Here is a 23199-nt window from a genome sequence, read left to right on the forward strand (position 1 = left end):
GAGTAGTGTCTATGTTACAAGACTTTATAGTCAGCACTTCTGTTTTTTTGGCCTGATATTGAGTGACAGGATCCGTTAGATCAGGTTGATTCAGAACTTCAGCTTATTTGAAGGCATATTTGTTTGCCTGTAATATCTACAGGTCAGTTTTTCTTGCTTTCTCTGTGACAAGCACTCAAATTATATATCTGTTAGCTCAGGCGGTCACACTTCCCATATGGAGGCCAAGTGGCAGGGCACTGTTATGTTTTCTACTGACATCATGTGAAGATAGGAATTTATTGGTTAACAGCTCTGTTAGATTGCCCTGACACAGAAAAGGGAACCTAGGTTTGTGAGGTGATGGCTCAACCAGTGTCTCTAGCTCCTTGGCTTCATAGAATTTGAGTAGCCTCCTAGCGCAAAGGAAAGGAAAACAGCTTTGTGATGAAATCTGCAGATGCTTACATATTTGAAGTTGAGAATATTAATAGATCCAGAGGAAAATTCACAACGTCTGTAAACAATACATGAAATAATCCAATACATGTAATTTCTTTTGTTAACAAAAGATTCTAACCTTTGGAGATCTAAAGAAAAATGGGTTGAGGCAGGATTGCATGGGGCAGCCTTTCTCTCTGGCAAACCAAATGGCCTGGGGGAGCCAACCCCAGAAAAGGGGCCCTCAGCCCCCCAGCCCTCCTCTTTCCTCCACGAGGGCATCTTCCAGGCTGCTCCTAGCACAGCTACCTTTGGACCACTCATGTTGGGCATCACGGAGGCTTGCTAAGGTCACAGTGGCCACCGCTGCCCCACCTTTGTCCCAGGCCCTATAAAAGATGCCCCCCTGCCACTGGCCTGCTCAGCTACTCGGTCCTCTGAGAGCCAGCACACGCGGCAGGAAGAAGGCTAGAGAAGGAGCAAGGTGAGCAGCAGCCCTCCTTGGTGTGAGGACAGTGAAGAGGTCTGAGAAAGCACCGAGAAGGATGGCAGCTATTGAGAGGAAGATGCGTCGTGGGCAGAGGGAAGGCACTTCTGGCACAAAAGACAACAGTGCCTGTGGGATGTCTGTTGCCCGGCTCACAGACAGGTATCAGCGATACCATTGGCACTGCAGCAATATGGGGCACAGGCCAGCCCCTCAGACATACAGCAGCAGGGGGCCTGGGCCTAACCAGCAGTACAGTGGTGGTCTGGAGCGAAGGCAGGAGTGTGAGGCTGAGAGCCATGGGGAGCAGAGGGGTGCCTGTCAACCAGAATGCAGCATGGGACCCAGCCACAGCCGTAAAACAGACGGCAGCATTGAATCCATGCCTGCAAATGAACTGGAGAGCAGCATGGGGCCTAAACATGGAACTGGATGACCCCCTGGTTAGGCACCGTGGCCTGAAAATATTCCTGTCGGCAGGCATCCTGTGTGGGCAGTCCCAGGCAAGGACTGGCTTGTCCTCCTGCCTAACACGGTGGAGCCCATGGAGGTGGGTCCACAAGAAGAGGCGGAGGAGCCCACGGAAGTGGATCCACCTCGGCCACATCAAACCTAGGACTACCCTGGCAGGTCTTTGCTCTGTGCTGTCAGAGAACACCAACAGCTTTGCAGCAGGGCCCGGAAAGCTCCCTACTCGTCTTTGCTCAGGCTCCATCCCAAGCATTAGCTTGGAGCCACCAAACACCCAGCAATAAAGACTCTTGCTGATCCTCGGGGGTTGTGTGAGTGCTTCTTTCCCATCTGCCAGCCCTTGTGCAAGAGGTGGCAGCCTTCAGGAAGAGCACAAGAGAGGACCCAGCTCCCCTCGGGCTGCTGCATTGGGGTGGTGGGAGGAGTCCCCAAGGGCCACCATGCACCTTAAACTTTTGTTAAAACAGACCAAGGGGTGAAAATAGTAGTGTGTAAGCAATTATAGGTGGCTAATTTCTTATATTAAGAGTGAGTTTCTATATCTGAGTAATTGGTAACAACAGACATGGAGAAGGCTGAGGTACTCAGCAACTTCTTTGCCTCTGTCTGCACTAGTAGACAGGCTTCCCAAGTCTTACATTTCCCTGAACCCATAAACAGAGGCTGGGGGATCAAAGTCCCACCCACTGTAAGTGAAGAGCACATTCGAGACTACCTGATGAATCTAAACAGGTACAAGTCTGTGGGACCTGATGACGTGAATCCCAGGGTCCTAAGGGAACTGGCTGATGGGGTTGCCAAGCCTCTTTCCATCATATCTGAAAAGACTTGGTGGTAGGGTGATGTCCATGGTGAGTGGAAAAATGGAAACGTCATGCCCCTACTCTTCCACAATTAAAACAAAGAGTTGGACAAAGACCACTACTCTTCAACAGTTAAAACAATTAGGACATATTCCTTCTTAGAAAGAGTGGTCAAACAAAACAAAACAAAACAAACAAAAAAACAATCAACCAAACAACCAAAAAACAAACATTTGATATTTTTTTGAAGAACAAGAAAAATAAATAGAAAAAATTTGGAGTATTTTAATTAAGACCACAAAGGATTACAGAAAAAAAAAACGAAGGAATTAAGTTCCGAAAAGAGACAAAGAAGACATTTAGTTTCCCCACTCCACTTGAAAATGGGACCAGCTGTACCCTGTGTCACATTTACTAGGTGTTTCTTTAACCTGTTTTTAGAAATCATTAGTGATGAAGATGCCAGTGATGAAGATAGAAAGTTATCCTGGCCCTTACCAATGCCTGTTTGAAGGATTTACTGTTCAAGGGATTTTCTTGATCAATCTGAATCTTCCTGGTATTTTATGGTAATTTATGTCCCCACTTACTTTTTTTTACCCATATAATAAACAGTTAATTAATTTATTTATTTTTGGTTTTAATTTTGATACAAATCTGAATTTGACTCCTGCAATATATTTGTAACAACTGACTGAAACAGAACAAATAGAAAGCATATGTAAAAGTATATAGCCTTGAATTCAAAACTGCAAATAATAGAGAATTCCCCAATATTTATAGTTTTTTTTTTTCCTTCTTCCCTTGTCTCTGCAGGTATATCAGTGAACAATGCATGTTCTAATGAGGGTTAATAAAAAGAAAGCCCTTTGACCTTTGAAAGAGGCTAGACTTGTAGAATGAAGCATCAATGTGAGGTCTCTACACGAGTTCTCTCTCCCCTCATACTGCTTTTCCTTCCATTAAATCATGACTGAAATAAAAGGTCAGAGACTGACTATACTGCATAATGAGATTATTTGAGAAGACTGTTTTGGTACTACTTTGTCTTATTGGGGAACATGACTGTTTTGTGTGTATGTATATGATGAAAATATGAAGCTTCTACATTTCTGTGGATGCCTGTCAGAGATCTAGTTGCCCAAATCACAGGGCATTTAACTCAAAATTCATCAAAAGACAAACCAGCAATGTAGGTGGCCTAGCTGTATCTGTCACCTTCATTTCAGCCACATACCATATGCTAGTCAGAGGAATGGGACGTGTAATAGAATCCTTTGTATCAGATTTGTGTCAACAGAGGATTCCAAACAAATCCCTGCAATTTTCTGTTGGACAGACTCTACCTTGAAAATCTTCCAGCAGACTAGTGCAAAGTAGTTGCAGCAAATGAGCAGATCAGTCTGCATATTTCTGGGAACTTTGAGGAAATACTACATTGATGACTTCACACTAAAAGCCATTTTCCAGAAGAACCTCTTTTTTTCATAATTACTGCTGAAATTTGGTGATACCATGGGGCATAAATGCAAAATTGCACATCACAGTAAAGGGGATCCCACTTTAGGATCTTTGGGATGTAGTTAGGACAGTGTCAGGATAGGAAGTGATGTAGGTCAACATTGCCTACGTGGCAGTGTTACATTCTTCTGTGCTCTGCAGTAGGATCTCTGAGTCTTTTGCACAGGCCAGTGATACCCCAAGATGTAAAAGACATGTCAGACTAAAAATGTAGAAGGTGCATGTAAAAAAACACAACTGTGTGAGGCCTGAAAGGACCTCTGCCTCCCTTGTAGCCTTGCCTCTATTAGGAAGGCGTCTATTTCTCCTGTATATTCCTGTCACGGTTCCTACAGCTTAGCTAAACAATCCAGTTTATGAATAACAGGATTTTATGCACTTTCTGTGACAACACCAAAAGTTCAGAACATCTTCATCTTGGTACGGAAACTTTGAACAAATGTCTGAATTGAAAAGGAATGCCCAAATCACCCTATTATAATCAAGACTCTTTCCAGAGGTCTTGTCAATGGCCTCATTTCCAGTCAGCTTAGGGATCCTTTCTTTAGGTCTAGGAATAGCATGGGTAGGGTTAGCTTAGGTCTCTCCTCACCCAATTTGTATTTGTGAACCCATACTTCTCTTGCTCTCTTCCATATGTAAACAACTGCCCTAAATTCAGCCTGGTCCTTTGCTTATGAATGCCATTTAAGCCAATGCATCCTGATTTTTTTTGCATGCCACTTAGTGCTTGGATTAGTCTTACTTAGTCTGTGGATTTAAAGTATGTTGAATTTACTCCCATACGGATTGTGCATGCTTTAAACCATTAAACTTTTCCCTATTTGTAAGTGTAACTCTTGTATAAAAGACCACCATTTCTATTCTCTCTAGATTCATTTTCAGGCTGTAACCCATTGCTCCAAAAATTTATTTAACAACACTTTTTCTCTGTTGAGCATTATTACTGTTTCTAATTATATTCCTAGTTGTATTGGCATTAACTTGTCCTACTCAAATCTCTTTCAGTTTCATGCTTTTATTTGTACTTCTCAAAATCCCAGTATTTAAATTTCCATCCTCTTCATTATTCACAGCATCTCCTAATTTAGTATCATCTTCAAACTCAATTGACATGACTTTCAGAATTATTATTATGTTAAATATAGTACAAACTGTACTGATGTCTGACTAGATACCACATTCCAGTTTCATGCATAGATTGTCACTGCTTCCAACTCTTTCATTTTTCTGGTGTGTGACTCCATTTACACAACAAATTTATTTTGTTGATACACCTGCTTCTTTTTTTGTTAATGATAGTAAAGAATCAGAAAGCACTTTCAAGAGAATCAAATGTTAAACATTGTTTTCCACTTTTTCTAATATTGCCTGCTTGCTTTATATAAAACGGGTCTAAGCAATTTCAAGGCATCTTTCAGTAGATCCACATTTTATTGCCAACTACAAACAAACTATTTTAAAAATGCAAATGAGATGGGATGCTGGTAGGAAGTAGCTTCATAGAGATTTTTGTGTGTTTTCTATGTGTTTTTGACATGTATGTACTACTTGAGAAATACTACCTAGTCCAGTCTATTAAATGGATATTTGTCATTTTCCTGCTTGGAAATCAGAAAGTATTTGGAATTAGAGTGCAAGGATCTTTTGCTCTCCATCTAGAAGATTTTCTAACAATCTTGTATGAATTTAGTGGAAAGCAGTTAAGATGTGCTTGTCAGTCAGCATAGGTCTGATTTCTCCACTCCCTTGTTTTGTAAAGAAACAAACAACAAAAAAAAAAAAAAAAAAAAAGCACACAAAAACAAAACAATAAAAAAACACATGACCAGGCATTGTGATTTGGTGGTTTGAAACTCCAGCTATGGGTATACTGGGAAGTATTGTACTTCATGAGAAATGGCAGATGTTTTATAATATTAGAAATGTATACAATTTACAAAAATAACTTTATTGTTGAATTTACATTTTGGAAAATTTAAAATAGATAGCAAAACTGATGGTTCTAATTCCCTGAAGTCACAGTCCTCAAAAGTCTACAGATAATGCTAATAGTACAAGAATGTATATCTCATTACTTTTCCAGATCCATGAATCAATGATTTCTGCCTTTGCCTTCCAGTATTTCATTCTTACTAGTCTATACTCTTCCACCTTGTATAGGGTTTTGGGAGGAGGTTGTATGTGTGTTGGAGGACACAGAGATATTCATTACAGATATCATTATTATAGACTTTCTTTAATAGACATATTATAGACTTTCTTTGTAAACAGCCAGCAGAAATCTTCTTAGTCACAGGCTCAAAAGAAGAGCCTCATTGGACTCTGACTCTGGAAGTGCCTCTTTCTACAATGACTGCAGAGATAAAAATTAGTCCCATTATACTGAAGCTAGGCTCTGTGAATGCCTTTTTTCTTTATTCTCCTTCAATCTGTGTAACGCATCTGCTGTCCCTGTTTCCCACCTCCTGGTACTTGCAAATTTTGTGTGCTCACAGCAAGGTGATGTATATATAATATAGAGATAAGTCAAAAACAGAACACTGATAAATTTCACTGTCCATCTTTAAACAGCCAGGTAGAAAGTGCAAGCACAGGTCTCCTGTACATCTGAAATATTTTCATTTTGGAGCAACCTTTGATAGAGATAAAGGTTGCTTTGATCTTGTTCCTCTCCCTATCCTACCAGCTCTCCATTAATTGATTGTTTACACAGAACTGTTCTGTGTACATTGTCCATATATTTATGTGAAAAGTTTGCCTTTATAGATTGTGTTCAAGAGTGAATTGTCAATTTTTATAGCATATTCAAATGTTAGAATATAAACTTCATTAACATTTTACAGATGGTAATAAAAGCTTTAGACTCAGGGAAAGAATCTAGCATAACCACACCCCCTTTTGTTTCCTTTCCTTCTTGAATGTTTCATTGTCAATTTATAATCTTACTGAGGTTTACACCACCTCATTCTGCTGCGCTTGGTGCAATCATTCACAGGTTGTGTAAACTAAATTTGAAATTGCAACCAAAGGAAAATCGTAATGTTTCATGTGCCTTTTTCTCCAAATTGGTGCTGAGATAAATGACTTCACATGGTGTAAGATGATGTAGAATCTCATTTTAAGTGTGCTTTTCTAAAGCCTTGGGATGAGATTTTGCTCTGCTGAAGTCACTGGAAGCTTTATGAAACCAACTGAGTTCATGGGAGCAAGAATTTCAGACTTGATCCTTAAATCTGTTCTTATATGCCTCAGGACACTGGCCCAGAGTTGGGCCGGACTAACATATAGAAAGAAAAGACATCTTTCTTTAGAGGTTAGCATTAAATACCTATCATCCAGACCTGAAATCATATGCTGAGTTAAATTTTTGAATTGTGTTCCCCTCTCTTTAAGGGAACTAATACATGCAGTTTTGTGAAGTAACAAGACTATTAAATGTTGCTTAGAGACTCCCACATAAATAATTGTAATTTGAGTTTTGCAAATTGCAAAATTGCCAACTGGCTTAGTTCCATAGGGCCCAAGTTAAGCAACTTGTTACAGTGTATAATGGTGATGAATGAGTGATTTTATAGATAAATTTCAGGTAAACTATTATCTGTCTCAGGTGAACAGACTTGCAGTTGCACAAGATAACATCATTTTGAGACCTTTTTTAATTCTAGAGGGAGATACTTCAATTGTTGAGTAGAGAGAGATACCTCAGTTGGGTATCTGGTTGTATGACTGATGCCCTTTAAAAGTACATATACAGAGAAGATACTCCTGTACTTAAAATAATATTACAGAGAGAGGCTGTTTTAAAACCACAGTTGGTATTAAAATGCTAATTACTTATGTAAACTAATACAAAGTTATTTTTATACTGAAAAATTATGCTGGGTAAATTGTTCTAAAATGTGCTGCATTTATTGCTCAAAAACCTTGTCTATCAGATGTTTACAATTTACATGAGAAGGCATGAGCCTGTGATTGAATATTAGAGTACTGGATTTCAGGGTACTAACTGGTTGCAAATCCAATTAATTCCAGGACAAAGTAAAGTAGTGAGTATTGCTGAAAAATGATTTTTTTTTCAAAACCACTCATTTTTTTCACTCTTTGTTTAATGTGCTTGATAGGCCTGTGTCTAGTCAATATCAAAGTAAATTAAATCAACCTAATTATGTAAATTAAGATAGGCACATGTTTGTCTCAGTAACTGTTTTCCTTGACTCTACCTGTAACTGTATTTGTGTAAGTATATTTTAAATCCACGTGTAGCATTTCATTATCTTTGAGATAGTTCAGGAATAAAAGTTAAAAAAAAAGAAAAAAGAAAAAAGAAAAAAAATAGAGCAGGTGACAGAATATCCTATTGTGCCATGAACTGAATTTGTGGCATTTCACTAACATCTTCCCTACTATGATAGACTTGTGTACCATTGTCAGTCAGTTGTTTTGGAAATCTCACCAGATGTCTAAGTGCATTTGTACATCTGGCCCTTTGCCTTCTCTGGATCAGGCTCACTATGATTTATTAGTCATCTTTGAAAAGAATTGACAAACAATGGATATTTATGACTACAGATGTAACCATATTGTTTGTGTAAATTTTCTGGTAATGTTCTGAATGGCTTCAAGTTTACATAAATAGTTCATTCTTGTAAAGCCATATGTAAAACTGTCATCTTTAAAAAAAAAAAAAAATGCTGCCAGTTCTTACTCAAACCATATAAAAATATCACAAAATTGATTTTAAACACTGGTATGACTGAACACCTTACTGCCATTTACACAATAATGATCACAATATGCTACAATCCACTAGAAACCTTAAGATAACTATCAAAAGCAAAGTGAGTTTCAAATACAGCACAACAAGGAACCATTTTTATTTCTGAATAAACTAAAGTGAGTTAAATTAAACAAGTTTAGCCTTATAAACTTAAATCACAGTGACAGCAGACCTTCAGCCTTTTTTTGAGTATTTTTAAGCAAATGATAAAACTTGAAACACTCCCCTGAAACTACTTCAAGGAGCACTGATTTCTCATCTTTGAAAATAAGGTAGGATTTTCAGTGATGTTGCCATATGGGTATCCAATTCTGAGGTCTTCTAACCCTACATGTCTACATATCCTACAGCTAATAGGTTTCTCCTAGGTACATACAATTGTTGGAGATGGAAAATCAGTAAGATACCTAGTTGGCATGTTGCAGTTTACCCTCATTCCAAAAGAACTATCATGGTTGGTAAAATGGCCACATTCACCATACCTTGGAGTAGAACATTGCTAATATATTTCTTCTGTGAACTGTAGCTCATATTTTAGTTCTAATTTAATGATCAGAGCTAGCTTTTATCCAGGTATTCATTGCATGCACGTGATATAATGTATATAGACATACATACTCACACGCTTATATTTGTGTATATATGTGTGTCTCTCTCTGTCTATACACACTACTTGGTACTTTTGAGAATGTTCAGAAGAAAGTTGTTAAGACCGGTAAGGAATAGGAAGTATTTGGATTAGTTGATCTTTTCTTCCATTCTGTCAGTGCATCTGCAGTGTTAACAGAGAAGAAGCTTGTGTCTTCTTTTCTACCAGGCTTCTTTGTGCTTCATGACTGGAAGTATGATCCTTGCCTATCATGGTATATGTCTGTTCCTTTGGGAGGCATACACATATACGTATCTTGAGGCACAGGACCTTGGCTACTCCCACATCCTTTCATAAAATCTGTAATGTGTAAACCACGTGAGTGGCCCATGTCAGGGCAGGTCTGTAGCCTGTGGGAGATTTGTTTCCAAGCACATCGAAGAGGAAGAAACACAGCTGTAGGCTTGACTGATTGATTAAATTCTGACTAAGTGGCCTAAGCTAGCAGAAAAGCCAAGAGGATCCCTAATCACCATCTGTAAGACCCTAGAGCCAAGCCCAAAACTCTGCCAGTAGATACTGGCAAACTTGCAGCTAAATGCCAAGATTGGATGATGAAGATAGGCAAATTCAGCCTGGAAATAAGCCACACATTTTCAACGGCAAGGATAATTAGCATTTGGAATGACCTAGTAAGTGTCGTGACTGACTGTTCTTCACAGAAATGCTCAAGTTATGATTAGAAATTTGCTAAAAAGAAGGTTAATTAAACCACATTTATTAGCCTCATAGCAAAAATTATGCGAAGAAAGTTCTTTGGTTACAAAGGAGACTAAGACTGGATGCTTAATAATAGCTTTGTTTAGTCTTAAATTCCATTAATTTCTACAGAACTGAGTATCAGTACTGAGACTTGCACACTTAGCTCACTCTTCTGCATTGCTACTGCACATAATTTGGGATGTATCCATTAAGACCCACTGAAAGCTATTAGAGTGTTAGTACTATTCTGCATGTTTCAAAGACAGATAAAGTTTTTTAAGGTCTTGAAGTCCTTCAGCTGACTCCAAACAAGTCTTGTCTGTTCATTTTTCTATGTTCAAGACCAACAGAAAACACTACTCAAAACCAGATATCTTTACTGCTAAAATCTCCTTAATTGCTTTTTAGTTTAGAAGAATAGAAAATGATCTTCTCTTCTGTAATGAGCCTTAAAATGAAAGCATTATGGGATAGATGCAGACTGGGGTAGGCACAGGCATTGGCTTATAGTCAGGGTGGCAACAGTTCTGTGTTTCCTCTCGGAAGTCTGGGAGCCCTAGTACAGGATGGAACAGCCCCATGAAACTGTATAGTTTCCTAGATTACATTGTTGGCCACTGCAAGATTCCAGGAATATTGGTGTGCCTTAATTATGCCTCCTTTTGTGTTATCACCCTGCCATGTACTGTTTTCAAAAACTGTCTGCACTGCACTGGATCTTAGCTTCTTTTAACCTCCAAATAGCTCAGAAGTATCCCTTTTTCCTTGCTGTCACATTATTTATTTATTTATTTTGTCCAAAAGGGATGCTTTACAGGGATGCTTTATTTATGCTTTATTTCAGAAGAACCTTTTTTTTTTTTTTCCTTCCATATCTTGAGCATGCGATACACATGTAGTATTTTGGGTGTTACTCATATATTGATGAGGGCCAGATGGGATCCACCTAAGGATACTGAGGGAGCTGTCAGAGTGCTTGCCAAGTCACTTTCCATCATTTATCAGCAGTCCTAGCTATCAGGGAGATCCCAGTTGACTGGCAGATAACAAATGTGATGTCCATCTACAAGAAGAGCCAGAAAGAAGATACAGAAAACTACAGGCCTGGTCTGACCTTGGTGCTGGGGAAGCTCATGGAGCTGATTATCTTGAGCACCATCACATGTCACACACAGGACAAACAGGTGACCAGGCCCAGTCAGCATGGTTTTACAGAAGGCTGTTTGACTAACCTGATATTCTTCTATGACAATGTGACACAGTTTGTGGATGAAGAAAAGGCTGTGGATGTTGTCTACCTGGACTTCAGTAAAGCTTTTGATACTGTTTCCCACAGCATTCTCCTGGAGAAACTGACTACTCACAGCTAGGATGGGTGTACGTTTTCTGGGTAAAAAACTATCTGTGTGGCTGGGTCTTTGCAGATGACATCAAGTGGTGTACAAGTGTTAATCTGCTTGATCAGGTGACCAAGAAGGCCAACAACATCCTGGTTTGTATCAGAAAGTGTGGCCAGCAGGATGAGGGAAGTGATTGTCCCTCTGTTCTCAGCACCCTAAATACAGTGTTCAGTTTTGGGCCCCTCATTACAATAAGGACACCAGGGTTCTGGAGCGTGTCCATACAAGGACAACAAAACTGGTGAAGGGTCTAGAGAACAAGTCTTATGAGGAGTGGCTGAGAGAGTTGGGATTGTTTAACCTGGAGAAAACAAGGCCCATGGGAGGCCTGATCGCTCTCTACAACTTCCTCAAGGAGGTTGTAATGAGGTGGAAGATGGTTTCTTCTCCCATGCCAAAAGCAATAGGATAAGTGTAAATGGTCTCAAGTTGTGCCAGGGGAGTCTTAGGTTGGATATTAGGAAAAATATTCTTCACTGAAAAGGTTGTGCAGCACTGGAATAGGCTGTCCAGGGAAGTGGTTGAGTTGCCATCCCTGAAGGTATGTAAAAGATGTGTAGATGTGATGCTTAGGGACACAGTTTAATGGTATACTTGGCAGTGCTAGGTTAACAGTTGGACATGATGATCTGAGAGGTCTTTTCTAAACTAAATGATCCTATGACTCTAAGAACTGTATTTGATGCCACAGTTCTTATTACTAAATGCTCATTTTGACACTTTTTTATTTTTACACAGTTTAAATGTTTTGTTTCTATTAAGAAAAGTGTAGATATAAAAATGGCATTTATTTGTTTGATGCTTCCTGGGTGTACTTAGAGATGAACTTCTGGATTTTGTCATGAGGAATATAATTTTACAGCATTTTACTGTTTCTGGCTGTTCAAGACCTTATGAAGCCAAGAGAGGGGTGTCCTGGATTCTGTTCTTCCTTGAGTATCTTTTACTAAGTTCCACTCAATTACTGCAGCCTTGAGTAAGTCCAGTGAAGTCATTCAGGTTGCCCAGGTGCAATTGAGTGAACAGCCTGAACTGCAAAACTAGAGTTACTAAGCAGGATGCAGAAGAAATAAAGTATGTTGCTTTACTCCCTGAGTGCAGAATGAACTGGCATGGCTGATGGTTAGAAACACCTGTTTTGAGGAGGTGTTTTCTTGTGGGAAAATATAAGTAAATAACTGAAATAGTTGTGATCTGAGCAAACTGGCTGTGGTCTGATTCACAGAGAAACATAGAACTATTTTTGCAAAGCTCCGTGGTGTTGTCCAAGTGCAGTATATTTCCAGGCTTCCACAGCTCAGAGGCCCACCTGAGGATGCAGAGCTGCCCATGTTGGATCTTAGCCAACTTAGGTAACTCATAAGAATATAAATCATTCTGCAAAACCTAGATAGTGCTTGAATACAACTGCAAATAGAGCATTGTATTCAAAGTATCTGATGGAAAGATTTTTAAATTTATCTATTGGCTTGTCTTGCTTACCACAGAACCATAATCTGCATTGAAAAGTGTTCTGTCTTCATGTAAATATTTCCCTGCAATAGAGTTTCCCTTGGGTAACGTGCCAGTGTGACATATCTGCCATTGAGATTATTACTTGAGTGATCAGGTTCAAAGTATTATGTCAGCAATTATATGCACCTCTTAAACTGCTCCGAACAGATAACTTGCCTATTTGGATGAGTTTTCATTAATCTTCAGGTAAACTTTTCTGCCTTTGTCTAAAATCCAAGAAATGTTATGTAATTAATGTTATTCACTAGAATGGGATATGTGCTATATCCTATGAGAAATCTACCAATAAATTCAATGTTTAGAATAAAACATAGGTACTAGCTGCAATGTTTAAGTGTAACACTGATTACAGACAAGGTGTTCCTGATAATTCACAGTACAGTCTTTTAACTGCTAGATGGCACTATTGCCAGAGAGTAGAATCAGGTGTAATATAAAATACCAAGTGAATTTACAGAGTTGGATTTGCAAGAGCTATAACAGAAAGTAGTATTCTGCTGCCTACTACATTGATCATCATTCCAGAATTTGGTATTGCTATTTCTGCCCTGCATGCTAAGTAACTCAATATTTTCATCCAGCTTCTTCTTACTTCTCATAATGCCACTATAACTCAGACATGTTCATTTCTCCCTTTGGCTTGGTGCTATAGAGGATGGCAAATTCATGAAAATGTTGTATAAGATTTAGAAAGCACATGCATGAAAGAGAAAGCTGATCAGGTGGAATACTGACCTTCTGTTCCTTCCTTTATCTACTTGCACTTCGTCAAGTACAAGTACTTTACACCCACCCTTCTTCCTCATTTCCACCTTTGTGTCCTCTGTTACAAGAAGAGACTGGGAAAACACTTTCAGTGTCTTTCATTCCACTCTGAATGAGAACTCTATTCAATCTGCATTGCCTTGCTCAGTATTCAAAAGCAAATATGATATTCCTTATGCTGTTGCACCAATGTCATAGATGTACTGGGCATAGGTGTCAAAGTGTTGGCAGTGGGGTGCTGCAGAGGTGGCCTCTGAGGAGAAGCCAGGGACTGCCTCTTACTGGACATAGCTGGTTTCAGCCTCTTCCAACACAGGTACAGTAAGAGACAGATGAGGCCATCAGCAAAATTCTTGGCACATCAGAAAGAATGTTTTTAGGAAAGGGTAAAATGCTACAGAGGCAGAGGATAGAGAGTGAATATATATATATATATATATATTTTGCTCTGTATAAGTACATTAAAGGAGGCTGTAGAGAGGTGGGGGTTGGCCTGTTCTCCCATGTGCCTGGTGACAGGACGAGGGGGAATGGGCTAAAGTTATGCCAGGGGAGTTTTAGGTTAGATGTTAGGAAGAATTTCTTTACTGAAAGGGTTGTGAGGCACTGGAACGGGCTGCCCAGGGAGGTGGTGGAGTCACCATCCCTGGAAGTCTTCAAAAGACGTTTAGATGTAGAGCTTAGGGATATGGTTTAGTGGGGACTGTTAGTGTTAGGTTAGAGGTTGGACTCGATGATCTTGAGGTCTCTTCCAACCTAGAAATTCTGTGATTCTGTGATTCTGTGATATATATATATATATATATATATATATATGATAAATAGCTCTGTTAGCACTAAACTGAGAGAAGACAGAAACAGAGGAGGTGCTCCAGCCACTGAAGCAGGTATGATGTTGTAGTATGATATTTCTGGAGCAGGTATGATGTTGTAGTTTGTGGAAAGTACCATGCCACATCAGATAACTGAACTGTGGAAAATACCCTGCTGAAGCAGGTGGCTATTTTCTGAAGGAGTTTCACCCCATGGGATGACCCCACACTGGAGAAGAGAGAGTGTGAGGAGGAAGGAGCAGCAGAGAGGAGCTGTTATGGATGGATCCCATGGTCCCCTTTTCACATCCTCCCTGCACCACTTGGAGAGGCATGTAGAGGAGAAAAGAATGAAGATGATCCTGGGAAGAAGGGCAGAGGGGTGATGTTTTTAGTTTTGTCTGTTTTGCACCATCCAAATCTATTTTAATTGATGATAAATTGAATTAATTTTTCCCAAGTCTACTCTGCTTTGCTGTAATGGTAACCGACAGGTGATCTCCCTGTATTTATCTCAGCCTACAGGCTCATCTTACTTTCTCCCCCCTTTTTGTTGAGGAGGATGGACAGCGAGCTTATGTCAATCCCCCAAAACAGAAAGGACTATATTCTTCATGTTCAGCAAAGCAGTATATTTGGGACACAATCATACATGTATTCCATTTGGTTATCTCCAGTAATAAATTGAAATGTAATGAGTTAATTATCCTTTTAAATCTTTATTCCAGGAACTTATTTTACTGAACACATCAGGAACAAAGTGCTTTTGGAAACCAGAGATTTATTTAAAACAAGTATTCAGGTGCTAAACCTAGTGTTTCCAAAATGGATGGTGGCGCTAAGTGCCTATACACCTAGCACTTTTCTGAGGACATACAGTCTGATAACTGGAGTTATCAGACCTTAGACAGGTCTAATGTTTGGACCCTTAATTGGGTTAAACCTAATGTCTCTTAATACCTAGAAATGCAGGCTTAGGTACACTTTAACTTCTGATTCTCATCTCTAAAAGTACTTGCCAATCATTTCTGTTTCCCTAGTTTTTCTCCTTCCTTCTTGCATCTATCCAGGTTTGTATTTGTATTCCTTAGAAAAAAAAAAAAAAGAAACAAAACAAAACAAAACAAAAAAACACAGGAGGAGCAAATAGGGCAAATAGAGGTTTTGGCTATTTTTTCATAATGGACAACTGCTTCTTAAGGTATTCCAAAAGGCTGAGATATTAACAGGAGTCTTTCAGCATGTGATGTTTTTCTTGACTTGGAAAGTCAGTTGATCTTGTCTGTACCTTGTCTGTTTCAAACTACAGTAAATATCTTACATCACCAGACATATTGAGCAAGGAAAACAAAACAAAAGAAATCAAAACAACCAAGCAAACAAACAAACAAACAAAAAGCTTGAAAACTTTAGCCATTTTGCCACTCATGATTTGGGGAGCACAATTCATGATATGTGAATACTTGAGCTTAATATTATGATTTCTCATCCTCCAACATTCCTACTGTTAGAGAGATTTTTGAATTAGTTTTCTTCAGTATTTTTTTTTGGCTCTTCCTGGCCCTTTTGCATAAATCACAATTTTCTCCTTCTACTTCTGTATGGTTATGAAATATATATATTTTTTTCTTTTAACCATTTTGGCTAACATCAACTCATTTTCCTGTTTTACTTCTCTACTGTTTTTCCCCTAGTGAAATTGTTAGACATATTGCCCCTTAGCCCCAGTCAAAGTATAGTAACTTAGAACTTCACTATGTCCTGTATAACTGCTGAGCGGTAGATGCCAAAATGAAATGAAACGCATCTGTGCTTTCACATAAATGCTTTTTAAAGCAACTTTCCAGCTAAATGGTTGACTCCATTAATTCTGTATGTAGTCTTTATGTACTCTATACATTGGGCCAAATTATTGATGCTTCTGCTTGGCGTTGCTATGATCTTGTCCTGCCAGCATCCTCCCAAGGGATACATGCTTAATTTGTCTGAACAGTTGAGATGAGAGGGTGTGGTGAACTCACTTGCTTGAGGTACCATCAAAATGGTAATGGTTGTGTAGCTAGTCTTCAGCCTAATTCCACATTTCAGTAAACTCCATGAGAAAATCTATGAGCACATTTCTATAATTAGAATATAATACTGTACTATTGGTATTTTGGGAAAGCTATTTACAGAGGCATAATACTTCTAGATTTTTATTTTTATCTGAGGACAATCACACAGTAGAAATGGTTTATTTGAAACTTTTGACCTGAATTCTAATCCAATATAATTAATTTAAATTCAGAACAACTCTGGGTTAACTCCAGAGTAAATGGAGTCCATGGCATAGCAATGGTCGGTCACAGAGATGCAAACAGCAGCTCGCTCTGAGTCCTTAGTTAATTTGATTATATAAATTTTGTTTAGTTTAAACAAAGTAATGGCTTTTTATTATTTTAAGAACCCTATTTTGAGAGGAAGGAATTGTATTTCTTATATAAATCCATTTTCAAATGTCTTCTTTAGATGTGCACATTGCTAGAGATGGGGTAGGAAGGGTAAAAGCATACTATATTTTACTGATCACAGTTGCTTTAAATTGTTCAGTAAAGAGGACGATGTCATTTGCACATGAAGAAAACAAGGTTGGCAGCAAAAATTACAGAGGAGTTTTGCCTTTGTAATTTTTCTGTTCTATACACCAAGTACCAGGAGAAAGATTGGGATGTCATTGCAAGAATGACCTTAGTGGCCACATTCAGCTAATGTAGCCATTAGACAAAAATCTGTGTTTTATGGTCATAAGCATTATTTTTATGCTTTCTGTTGGGGACTATTCTTCTGAAGTTTTGCAAGAAGGACTTTAAAATGAACGGTTCTATCTTCAAGGCTTAATCCTGATACTATGAAATTTAGAAACACTTAGATACATTTTTTCAAATATTGAAATCATAGTTACTTTTTTTTTTTAATTATTTTTCAGACATTTTGTTTATAGTCTTATTTACCATCTTACCCTCTCTTTTTCTCACCTTAAAATAGCAGCGTTCTAAATCTTCTCATTATCTTCAGTTCTCTAACAGGAGTACTGGAATTGAGAACATTTTTTTCACTAACAGATCTTACTAACTCTAATATTTCCTCTTGCACACTTCCATAAAATTTGTTACTTTATCTTTGTGTTTTGTCACAGGATGAAAAGGACAAGCTGACTTGGAATGACCGTATACCTGGATATGCAGCAAACTGTGGACTGATTTTATTTATGGTAAAGTAATCCGTATATCTCCAGATTTATTAGGTGTGAGAAACTTTGTGATGAGCTTATTTAATGCAATCTTGAATTAATGTTCTGAAAGATGCTAAAAATCTGCAGAAAGCTACAGTAGTATCCTACATTTCATGAGAAATATGTCTCCTACCAGGAAGACTCATAGAGTTCAAAGTCTATCTCCAACTTTATCCTCTTTTTCCAAAGACTGCTTATGGGAGGACTGTTGGCTAGATGACTTGTTGTAAGAAGAGCATCTTGTTGGTAGATGCCATCTCTCCACAGGACTTGTGCTCCACCCTCCATTATCTGATAAATGGAAGCCCACTCTGTATTTGTTTGCATGAACGGTACTCAGTATGTTCTGTGAGACTGATATTTAGAAGCATTAAGCCTACTGAACAAGTGATGTATAGGTGAAATAAACATACTGCTGTGAAGTATTTGTCCAATACATGTGCAGTGATGGACTATACTGTAGTCATGTAAGACTGTGGCATTCTGGGAACAAGAATAAGGTGTGCAGGTCAGGCTACTATAAAGTATGGACACCATTCTCCTAGAGAAATTTTTAACAGCAAGCTGCTAGACTTTGTAAGAAGCAACAGGAAAGCCTGCCTAATAAACCTTACATTACTTTGTCAAGGATCCCATTATCCTTCTAGATATAGAAATATATCCTTCTAGATATAGAAATTACTGAATGAAAGCATGTGTTCACATCCAGAGGCAGTATAAAATGGCAGTGAAATGTGTTTGTTTGTACCACATGAACCTATGACCTGAGAAACTTACTCAGGGACTAATTAATAAATAAATAAATAAATAAATTTGTTGTATTTCTAATTTACTATACTTTGCATATACTGCAACACATATCCTGTGAGTATTTAATTTCTTTTCTTTTTTTTTTATGTTTTATGATCACATTCAAGCCAAATTCATGCTTGCATGTTTATGAATATGTATATATATGTGTGTGTGTATATAATGTATAAAGGACTAGGGAAGTGATTGTCTCCTGTACTCAGCTCTGGTGAGGCCATACCCTGAATACTGTTTTAATTTTGGGGCCCCTTGCTACAAGAAAGATATCAAGGTACTGGACCATGTCCAAGGAAGGGCAACAAAGCCGGTGAAGGGTCTGGAGAACAAGACTTAGAAGGAGTGGTTAGGGAGTTGGGGTTGTTTAACCAGGTAAAAGAGGCCCATGGGAGACCTTGTCGCTCCCTACAGCTACCTCAAAGGTTGTAGTGAGGTGGATGTCAGTCTCTTCTCCCAAGTAACAAGTGAAAGGACAAGAGGAAATAGTGTCAAGTTGTGCCAGGGCAGGTTTACATGTAAGTTTTCTACTGCAGGTGCTTATGTCTTGCTAATGCTCAACATATTCTAGAAAAATAATTGCAGACACCATTACAAAAAGTGAAAGCTAGCAGAGTTTCTCTAGTCACTATCAAGAGCTGAAGAACTAGAGCTCTACATTGCACCTTTATAACTCTTTCTGAAATGCTGCAGTAAGCAGGGGCAGAAATATACAGACTATGACTCAGGAAAGCACATTAAACTCATGCTTAAGGGAGACTTTAACATGGTTAAAGTTGAGAGCACCACGTAAGCACTCCACCTGCAAAAGAATGACTTGTTAAAGTTAAATCAGGTCTACATGTATATGCTTAGTTCTAACCTGTATTACCATTTTGCTGGTAACATTTGAACTGGTTTTGAGACTTTAAATCTCAGAACTTGTAACTTTTCAATTTTGATGCTTTTTCTTCTTGTCCTTTTTTTCTTCATTAGCCAAAAAAGGAAAACATTTTACAGAAATATGCATGATGTTCCAATGATTCTAATCCAAATATGTGAAAACCTGCACAAAAATTAAGGCTTATAATAAAATGCAAATGATTTTCAGTTATCTGTGCAGAGAAGAAAAATACCCTGCTTTAAGCAAGGTCCCAGATGATGCCGCTCAGAAGTTCTGCCTAAAAAGCAAATGATTGTTCTGGCCTCAGGAAGACAGCAGTCACTCAAAATTTTGTAAACACATGCAACTGTATATGAGTGATATACCTAGTATGTATATGAAATATACCTCCCCTACTACACATACATAGTATCATAGAATCATTTAGGTTGGAAAAGACCTCTAAGATCATCTAGTTCAACCTAGCACTGCCATGTCAATCATTAAACCATGTCACAAAGCTCTATATCTACATGTTTTTGGAAGACCTCCAAAGATGGTGATTCAACCACTTCGTTGGACAGCCAATGCTTCACAACCCTTTCAGTGGATAATTTTTTTCTTAATATCCAACTTACATGTAGGAAATTCAAGTCAATTCTTAGTGAGGGAGAGCCAGCTCCACTCTCACAAGTGAAGCTTGCAATCTGCTCTTTAGTGCATGTGACCTTTCTTTTTTTATGTTATATTAGTTAAACAGTGATTGGGAAAAGCCAGACTAGAAGTTTGCTTTCAGCTTGTGCAATAGAATTGCATAAAGGAAAGTAAATATGTCTCATCAATGTCTGTGCCATTATTCACACAGACTAATATTTTTGGCTGTGAGCACTACATCGATATAAATGATGAAATCTTGAGTTTATATATGAGTGTGCACATATATTCCACATAGGCACAGGAGGATCAGGAACACATATGCACATGCACACACACACAAATGTTGCAATTTCCAGTGCTGCAGAAGTGATTGCTTAATGTTTAATACCATCTTTTCTGGGCCAATGGGATATCGCAGATAAATCCATAGGTATTTTTCCTAAAGATGCCCATACTGCAATAGAACAATGTTGTCATGTTCTGCCCCTCTCCCAAATTTACATAGGATTGTTTCCCTGATAATTCTTGAAGCTGCTAGTGGTTAAGGCTTACCTTAAGCTTTTTCTCTTTATTTTTCATTTTGTGCACTCTTAAACTCCCTTTTCAAGCAGAATATCCTTTCAAGCAGAACTGTTTTTTTTTTTGTTTGTTTTTGTTTTTTTTGAGAAAAAATGATGGGTTTGGTTCTCTTGCCCAATCAATCTCCACTCCTGCTTATATTATTATTTTACGTGCTTACAGATACTTTAAAATCTGGTCAGATCTCTTTTATTGTACTCAAAACCTCAGCTGACTGCATTGATTTAAGCAATCTCTTTTGAAAGGATTTTAGAATAGAACTTCACAAATCTTTTTTGTGAATTTGCCCAGTAAGACAGATGGTAGCAGGGTCTCTAGGACAAGATGGCCATAAACAACTTCGGCTTATATGTCATTAGTAATGAAATATGTCACAGTTTATAAACTCTACACTTAGAAGGTGTATGTTGCAGCAAAGATTTCTGAGTATGTGATAAAAATGTTGGTAGCTGATGCAAAAGAGTAGGATGGCATGGAGCCTTTCTTTGTGTTCCTTGTGTTTGGCTCAATCAGAATAACGAAGAAAACGAATTAGTGTCATGGTAGAAGAGTTCATCCTGTTCTTTCTTTTGAACCCTACTGTCCTATTCCTTCCCACATGGCATAATACTTGACTCTGGAATAGTCCCACTGGGGAGCCAAAGAATTGTTCGGACATTAAATTGTTATCCTACTTGGATGAAGGTATCAGTCTAGCCCACAGGGTTTTATAGCTTCCTTCTCAGATCTAGTATGCTTTCCTGTTTGTCCTCATTCATACCAGGCTCAGTAGGTGACCTTTTCTGCAGCCAATTTTCACATCTGTTTCTAAGCAATTCAGTCTTTGACAGTATAAGTTTAAATATTTGGTGAAGAAGCTGTCTACCATAGTAAGGGATAGAACTGGCCAGATGGAAAACTGACAACTACGACAAAACCCCAAATAGGCACCTGAACGGTGTCTTTCTCATAGGGAATTTGGGCAAGAGATATACTTTCAGGAACGGGATGAATTCTATGAAGATATAGGAACCCCTCCCTCAGTGCCTGTCTGGGGGAGAGAGAGGAATGTTCTCAGTTACTGTGAGGTCCTACAAGTTTCCCTCAATTTTCTTTTGTTGCAGGATGCACAGATAATGAAGGCTCTAAAGGAGTATTTTTCCATCTGTACCTAAGTGTATGTTAAAAAGCATCTAGGCAACTGAGGAGTTCCTGATGCCCTAGTGCTTTTGGAATACCAGAATGATACATGTGATCTTACTTTGCTGGTTTTGCTTGTCCACCAAAAGAGTGAAAATGACAAAAAACAACAACAACAACAACAACAACAAAAAACAACAACAAAAACAACAACAACAACAACAACAACAACAACAAACAGGAGAAAGAGGAAGAAAAAAACAATATTTGGAAAGTGATTAAGAAAAAGTAATCTGTGACCCAAAAAATAAAAAACAAAAATAAAAATGTGACTCCAGAGGTGAAAGGTGGATTAGATTAGTGCCAGGTGATGCTGTTTAGTTTTCTCTCATTACTGGGGAGATTACCTTCAACTGTTGTGAACAAATAGTGGGAAAGTTAAGTAATAGTTCTGATCTTTGGGTCCTTGTACCACTTCTGTCACAGTGAGAGCTGAGCAGATAGTATATTTTGTTTGTATGTTTGGTAGAGATAATGAGAAAAATAGGCAGAAAAAAACAGAAACAGCTTTCTCAACACAACGAAAACTACAAGAGGAAAGGAAATAATACTTTATGCCATTTGAAATGCTTTCATTCAAAGTGTTTCATGTTCAGTTTTTTTTTTTTTTACACCAGAATTTAAATGAAAAATGTTAGCACAAAGCAAAAACTCACTAGTGATCTACAAAGTGATCTACATTTCATTTAAAATTAATGAAACGTTTCTTTAAAAAGGCTAAACAAGTTATTTTATTTGAGTTAATTTCTTATACAGTTTTCTCACAAAAAGTATTTGTGAATTCTACAAGATATCTCCAGAAGTTTCTCCAAATATATATTTATATTTAATGTGTACAATTTTGCTATCAAAACAAAATATGCCTAGCTTTCTTCTTCAACCTGTAATATAACTCTGATTCTTGTTCTTCTGCTATAGTACCATTCATAAGACAACCTCCCCCCGTATGCAGAGGTTCAATAAAGCATTGCTGGGTCATTAAAATGAACTGCTAAATTTTGTTAAACCCATGCTGTGAATCTTGGCCCCTAGGCCCACTGAAATAATTACAATGGTCTAATCTTTCACATTTAGGTAGTCTCTTTCATCTGAGGACCTCAAGATGTTTTACTTAAAATAATGAATGCACATTGGAATTCTTGCCAAAGGCAAAAATGGAAGGGAAAAATATACCTGCTCCTTTTTTCCTGCTATGGCTATGAAAATTGGCTACTTTTTATTACTGTTTAATTTAATTAATTAATTAATTTATTTTTAATCAGAACACATAGCCCTATGAAGGTCAAATTCATCTTGTGGGAACACGACCTTTAGTAGCAGGGCTGACTTTTCTCATTTCATGGGCCAAAGCTAGCCCCTGAAGGACCTCAGGACATCACCTGATTTCTGGGGCAGAAATGTAAAGTGGAGCTCTCATAACCCATCTTTATCTTAAAACAATAATAGTAAGGAAAACATTTATACACTTGAATTTGTGGCATTAGTTATACAAAGAGAACTGATATCAGAGAGTAAAGTGGCA

General features: G+C 38.1%; 1 protein-coding gene across 1 annotated transcript in view; it reads left to right on the top strand.

The window, feature by feature from the left end:
- ANO2 (anoctamin 2) overlaps window positions 1-23199 on the top strand; it is a 199318-nt gene that overhangs the window by 136345 nt on the left and 39774 nt on the right. The window contains exon 16 of the mRNA XM_072042539.1: window positions 17501-17575. Within this exon, the coding sequence (XP_071898640.1) occupies window positions 17501-17575 (75 nt within the window). The remainder of the gene's footprint in view (window positions 1-17500; window positions 17576-23199) is intronic.

This window comes from Anas platyrhynchos, chromosome 1 (genome assembly GCF_047663525.1).
Source record: "Anas platyrhynchos isolate ZD024472 breed Pekin duck chromosome 1, IASCAAS_PekinDuck_T2T, whole genome shotgun sequence".
Classification (NCBI taxonomy): Eukaryota; Metazoa; Chordata; class Aves; order Anseriformes; family Anatidae; genus Anas; species Anas platyrhynchos.